At 56.7% G+C, this 7,001-nt stretch overlaps 1 protein-coding gene across 1 annotated transcript in view; it reads left to right on the top strand.

Moving 5' to 3' along the window:
- Positions 1-260: 260 nt before the first annotated feature.
- Positions 261-7,001, top strand: part of KCNS1 (potassium voltage-gated channel, delayed-rectifier, subfamily S, member 1) — a 7,939-nt gene continuing 1,198 nt past the window's right edge. The window contains exon 1 of the mRNA XM_009582055.1: positions 261-1,226. Coding sequence (XP_009580350.1) covers positions 261-1,226 — 966 coding nt within the window. The remainder of the gene's footprint in view (positions 1,227-7,001) is intronic.

The raw sequence follows: 7,001 nt of genomic DNA, 5'->3' as shown, positions 1-7,001 counted from the left end.
AGGAAAAGTTTGACCTGGAAAAATCATTGGCTTTTTTTTTTTTTTCTCTTTCCATACCACTGAAGAACAACTGCCCAAAGCTGTTTCTCTCCCCCCACCCTCCCTGGTCCTCACTTTTCAAAAGGCAAACATCCCTCCTCACTCCCCAGGGTGCTTCTGGCCCTCTCCCCCGGGAGCACCCGGAGCAGGGGGAGCCCTGCGTCCCCTCCAGCCCCGCTGTGTCTCACCTGCAGGTGGAACCAGCTCCCGCTCTGCTGAACATGGTCAACAAGACCTTAAATTACTGGGGTCCCGGTTTTGAGGAGGACGTTATCAACATCAACGTGGGAGGTCTGAGAAGGCGGCTCAGCTCCAGCGCCCTCTCCAAGTTCCCCGACACCCGCCTGGGACGCCTGCTCTCCTGCGACTCGGAGGAGTCCATCCTGCAGCTCTGCGATGACTACGACGTGAGCGCCAGGGAGTTCTACTTCGACCGAAACCCCGGCTTCTTCCTCTATGTGCTCCACTTCTACCAGACGGGGAAGTTGCACGTCATGGAGGAGCTGTGCGTCTTCTCCTTCTGCCAGGAGATCGAGTACTGGGGCATTAACGAGTTCTTCCTGGACTCCTGCTGCAGCTACCGCTACCATGAGCGCAAGCTGGAGAGCCGGCACCACAACTGGGATGAGGAGAGCGAGGTCAGCAGCGTGGACACATCCCCCGATGAGATCTCCGACATCAACCACGACCTGCTGCGCTACAGCACGCTGCGCTGCGGCAACCTGCGCAAACGCCTCTGGCTCACCATGGAGAACCCCGGCTACTCCATCCCCAGCAAACTCTTCAGCTTCGTGTCCATCAGCGTGGTGCTCGTTTCCATAGCCACCATGTGCATCCACAGCATGCCCGAGTACCAGGAGGTGGATGAGAATGGCAACGTGCTCGATGAACCCGTCCTGCACAAGCTGGAGTATTTCTGCATCTCCTGGTTCACCTTCGAAGTGTCTTCCCGCCTCCTGCTCTCCCCCAACCCCAGGAAGTTCTTCAAGCACCCACTGAACCTGATTGACATTGTCTCGGTGCTGCCCTTCTACTTCACCCTTTTGGTGGACGTGACCATGGGCAGTGACTCGGAGCTGGGCAACCTGGGCAAGGTCGTGCAGGTGTTTCGGCTCATGAGGATATTCCGGGTGCTGAAGCTGGCTCGACACTCCACCGGACTGAGGTCACTGGGGGCCACCTTGAAGGTAAACTGGCTCCCTATCTCCTTATATGCTCCTATAGTCTATGGGTAAGAAGGAGACCTCTGGTCTGGCTGGGGGATGTGGACATTCCCATTCTCAGTGAGCTACCAGCTCTGGGTAGTGTCTGGCGAGCGTGTTTGGGGTGGTGGGCTGGGTTGTTGGTTTGTGTGTCTGCTAAAGCACCCAAGTGTGAGGAGCACTGCATGAGTCCTCTGTGCACACACAGAGAGCAAACAGCAATTCACCCCATTGCTTGCAGACTTTGCTTCACGCAGAACGGGTGCTACTAGGGACTCAGCCACCTCTTCCCCACCATGGTGTGCAAGTCCCGTTGCACAGTGTTGGAACTGACTCAGCCATGCATGGGTGGATGGTGATGTCCCACAAGAAGTGGGTCAGTGCCCAGCTGGGCTGCGAGTGGCCTGCTGAGCTGGGACCAGGCCAGCTACCAGCACCAGCCTGTGTGGCTCGGAGCTGCTCCTGTCCCCAGTCTGGGAAAAGGGGGGACCTCCTAGGGGTTTGCTGCCAGCTGGCCGGAGGCCAGCATCCAACCCTGGGTGTCCAACCCCATCTAGGGAGACATAGAGATCCTGGTCCGGTTGAGCTGACACTTGGATGCTCCAGGGTATGATGAGGTTGGGACTGGCACAGGGTTAACCATGGGTGGTGCAGAGCAGCAATAGAAAAGCAGAAGGTTAGCTGCAGGGCATGTGCCAACCAGCCCAAGGCAGGGTGTGTGTCCCCAGCAGACCCTGGGCCACCAGCAGCTGCTGGAGAGGCTCAGGGAAAGCACAACATGCAGGCCTGGGGGAACGTGTGGTCCTCAGGAGGAAGAGCCAGATGAGGAGATGCTGAGACAGTGAAGGACCAGGGTTCAGGCACGCTGGGAGGTGGCACCCCTGCAGGGTTGGTGAGAGGAGGGCCTCATCCTCCATGGCATGCCCCAAGGCTGCGTCTCTCCAGACCCCCTCTGCAGCACCCCCAGCCTCCTCCGACAGACCAAGACCAGCTGTGACAAGAGTCAAAGCATGAAGCTATCATGAAATCCTCACCCTCCTGGTGCTGTGGCCCAGACCTCCATCGCTGCAGCTCGGCTGCACAGCATGGACCAGCCACGGTGCCCTGTGCAGCTCTCAGCTCTCCCCCACCGTCCCTCCCTCCTCCATCCCCTGCAGGCTGAGGGCCACGTGCCCGAATCTGGGGAGGGTGAAACTGTCCCCTCACCTCCTGCACAGAAAATCCAGCCTGATGCAGAGGCCAATTAAACTCAACCTTTAACCGTCTCTGATTCTTGGTGACCACATCAAGAGAAATCCTAAAGCCCATCCTCCAGCCTGCCAAGACACCGAGTGACACAGGCTCCCGATGTCCCACCACACACAGGGCTTGTGCTGGGCACAGGGAGGGGGTCACCAGCGCAAACATCTCCTCTCATCGTGGGACTGCCTCTGGTCCCCACATTTAAAGCAGAAGACTGGTTTTCAAGCACTGCTCATGAAATATCCCTGTACTTTTTCCTCCTTCAAACAAAGGCTATGCCAAACAAATGGCCAAGGAAAGCAATCTTCGTAACAGAGCTCGAAATTCAACCAAAGGGATGCTCTCCTCCCACGCAGCGCCTGGCAGGGGCCAGAGCCGCAGCTGCTGGTGCTGCTCCCACTGAAGGGCCATTGCAGGGATGAAGCGGGCACACTTGCGGCTGGGGACACCCCCTTTCTCACTGCTGCAGCCGTGGCAGGGCTGGCATGGGATGTCCTGTCGTCAGCAGGACTTGACTGCCAGGGTTTTTCCGTGAGCGAGCCATGGAAAAATGCAACCCTCCAGCGTGGCTGGGGACGAGGATGGGCAGTAGGAAAGGTCTTCTGCCAACTTCTGCTGTGAAGCAGGACCAGCCCAGCCCAGCACTAATTCTGCAAATCCCACAGAGCATCAGAAAAAAATGGGGGAGAAAATTCAGGGCATCTTCAAAGCCTGCTCAAAATGGGGTCCAGGGAGGATTATTTGAAATGAAGATGCCTGAAGTCCTACCTGCATCATACTTACTTCTGAACACTCACCTTGAAAGAGCAATTAGCAAGTGACAGACCCATGTAACACTGCTTGCGGAATTTAAATAAAATTGTACATGTGGGAAGGGCTCCCTGAACCCTTTCTGGGCTCCATTTAAGCGTGAATAACACATTGCAGCAGAGCAGGGACTGATGGGCTCATCTGCATGTTATTAAGCAGCAGACGAGATCCGGGGAGCCGGCAGTGTCCTGGCTCCGGCCTCTGCCGAGCCGCTGATTCACCGAGTGACGTGCTGGAAAGTGCCGCTTCCCGGGGACTCCGGAGCCAGCTGTAAATGGGGATGAGCGAAGACACAAATCTGACGCAGCAGCTTGGCGTTGTGATTTACTGGGCACATAAATTACAACATCTTGTTAATCATAATTTACTTCCTATTGCAAGAGCATAAAGCAGCAGCAGAGGAGTAAAGGCTGTTAACAGCCAGGAAGCGGGAGCGATGGCTCTGGCAAGCCGAGTAATTGTTCCCCTGCCACGAAAGTGCTAGCAGAGGGATTTCTGTCATTTGTACATCATAAACTCTGAACTGTCTTCAGATTGCTTGCGGCCTGATCCAGGGTCTATTTAATTTGAGGAGAGGCTTCCCACATGTCTCTGCTCTTCCTCCCTGCCATGCACGACATCCATTACCGTTATCACAGCTTCCCGGGTGCGGGTTTGGTGCCTGTCTCCCACTGGCAGTCAATAGGTGTTAGGCACGGAGTAATTTAAGCATCTGCAGGGACCTACAGTTGTCTGTCCCCTTAGGGGCCTAAACACACAAATCGGTTGGAAGCGCCAGAGCTGCACGTCCCCAGACAGCAGATGCATCACCCTGCTGTCGCTATCGCAGGCCATCTCCGTGCTTGGTCCCCATGCTGGTTATCTCCAGCCAGGCTCAAACTGGGCTCTTCCATTTCATTTGTCATCTGCTGTACTGGAGCAAAGATGTGCATTCAGCATGGGAAGGAGCCCATGCATGGCCCACGGCTATCCCAAGTGCAGGCAGGCCTCCTGCCACCCAAAAAGACTGCTGCTGGGGTGCAGTTTCCCTGGAGCCTTTTATTACCCAGCATCGCCTCCCCCACGGCTGGCTGCTTGCTATGCCTGCAGCCCACCCGAACCCCAGCTATGCCTGCAAGCCCACCCGAACCCCAGCTATGCCTGCAGCCCACCCAAAGCCCAGCTGCGGCTGCCTGCCTCTGGATCAATGAGCGAACCACACATTTTGAGGATAAATGGCTGCAAATAGGTGGCAGCCAGTGCCTGAGGATCAGCTGTGCTGCAAGCCCTGACCCTGCTTGTAAATTAAAGCAGTAGGAGCTATCGAGCTGCCTGACTTCCCCCTCACCTTCACCCTCCAACACATCCCAGGGCCATAACTGATACTCTTTAAAAATGTATAAGGTTATTCAGCTCTGCTGCTCCCCAGCTGGGACGTACAGACGTGCTGTTAAGCTCCAGCCAGGAGCAAGCCTTTCATGGCCAAGTGATACATCCTTGAAACTCGGTGACTCTGAGCTGTTTGTCCTTCCCAAGGAGCTCCCTCGGAGCTGCTATAGGGCATTTGCAGCCACAGGCGACGGCAGAGGAGGAGGAGATTATTTCCCCTCGGTATTACTGGCATTAGCTGAGCAGCTCTTGCCAGCAGTCTAAGCAAAGTCTTCTTGTTCCCTGCCGTGAATCCACCTCCTTTATGTCTCATCTTGACCGTGGAAGCTCTTTTCCCACGTCTTCTGTTGTTTGCTTTGCTCAAATGTTGTTTCGTTTAGTCATTATGTGGTCTCCATTAAAGCATTCTTTGGCTGTTAGGAGACTGGGGAAAAAAAACCCCACGATCAGAGCTCTGCTTTCCTTTCCCCAAAAGATGAAGAGCAACGTGGCAGATCAGTGGGCAGAAACATCCAAGAAATCTGCTTGTGACAATCAAAAAGCGAGTGGACTAGCCATGCTGTGAGGACGGCAGTGGCTTTGGCACTGGCGGGTGGTGAGCCTGGCCCTGCCAGAAAATGGGGGTGCCGGGGGTCCCCGTGCCCTCTGCGTGTAGGGCTCTCGGCTCACGCCTCGCCGGCTGCAGGGCAGGGGTGGGAGCTGGGTGCTGGATTTGGCCCACGTGCCAGCGCTGGCCCATGGCAGTTTGCCTGGTCCCAGCTTGTCCTCTGGCAGTCTGCTTCCCGGCATCACTTGCTGCCTTGTCCCCTAACTGCCCACTGCCTTTTTCCCACCCCAGGTTTTTGGCATGGGTTTATACTTTGCTCAAAAATTAAGAATATCCAGAGAAAGATTGCAACAAAAATGTTTTCGTTTGAAACCAGAGAAATGATGGCTTTTTCAAGGAGCATTGCACACCTCTGCTGCCAGTCTGTCTCCCTGGGTCCCATGCACCCGCCTGGGAGGTTGGGTGTCCCATGGCCCCCTTCCCGCTGGGGCTCCCAGACCCCTCGGGGTGGGGCTCGGCGAGCCGGGGGGTGCAGCACCCCATGGGGGTGGGTGCTGAGACCAGCCCACGCTGATTTTGGATGGATCCTTGGACTGACGTGATGACCAGGGCTGCTTGGATTCATGTCAGCTCGGAGGTTCACTTTGAGTCTCCCATAGAGAAGCAGCAAAACCTGAAGGGAAATGTAATTATCTCAGAAACGGTGGTTTCTGCAAAAAAACTCTCCCCCTGGAACAAGCCCCTCTGCCCTCGGGCCGTGCTGCAGACACTGCCGGAGACCCCTCGCCGGGCTCATTGGGTGCTGTGCAGGTGCCAACGGCCGACCCCTAACCCGTCACCCAGCCCTGGGGCTGGGGTGCTGCGCCAGGAGAAATTTGCTGCCAGGGCTGGTGCCTCCCAAGTCGGATCAGCCGGAGTTTTGCCTCTGGTAGCCATGAAACCTCATTTCATTTGGTGGCTGGAACAGAGAGGGCAGGGCAGGCTACCTCCACCCACGTTTCTTTCTGCAACAAAGCAGTGCAGAGACACCCCCCCGCTGCATCTGGCTCCTGCACCCATGGGTGCTGGGGGAGGGATGGGAGGCTGACCCTGCCGTGGGGGGCTGCAGGGCTCCCAGGGCTCCTGCCCGCCGTGCTGACCAACAGAGCGGCAGCAGCCGTGCCACAGCGAGCCCGGCCCGGGGCTGCTTTGCGTTGCTTTAGGATTGTTGGTGTCCTATAGCCAGCTCAAACACAGGTTAAAGTCACCTAGAACCTCAGGGTTCAAGTGTCCCCAGGAATGGGACCACAGGGAACAGAAACTGGGACAGGGGGTAGTTTCTGCCCTCCCGGAGCTGTGTCCCATGACTGCAATATCCCTCCCCAGCGTGTAAGAGCAAAATCTTCTTGAGCTCTGCAAGCTGGAGCACCCCGATCCCTCCTACCCAGGTGTGTAACGAAGGGTTAAATGGACCGTGGGACTGTAGATGGTGGTGGGGTATAGGAGGGAGGAGGCGAGTCCCTGGGGCGCTGGTTGTGGGGTCGCCCGGCAGCCGGGGAGCCCGGGGCTGAAGAGCTAGAGCTGAGCCTGCAGCAGAGGCACACGTCCTCCCTGCGAGCGCATTGCCAGCGTCTCAGGAAAATACAAATTGCTTCACTTGGGGGCTGCCTTTAGCTGGTTTCTGGGGACCTGCCAAGCTAAAAGGAAAATGTGTCTAAATATTGTTAGCCGAGATCAGATCGGAGCGAGTGCTGGAGGCAGGGGAGTAGCCTCTGCCTGGGAACGCTGGCTGGGAAGCTCCGGTCCCCTTGCCC

The sequence above is a fragment of the Fulmarus glacialis genome, unplaced genomic scaffold, assembly GCF_000690835.1.
Source record: "Fulmarus glacialis isolate BGI_N327 unplaced genomic scaffold, ASM69083v1 scaffold23377, whole genome shotgun sequence".
Taxonomy (NCBI): domain Eukaryota; kingdom Metazoa; phylum Chordata; class Aves; order Procellariiformes; family Procellariidae; genus Fulmarus; species Fulmarus glacialis.
This window is presented reverse-complemented; position numbering and strand designations above follow the sequence as displayed.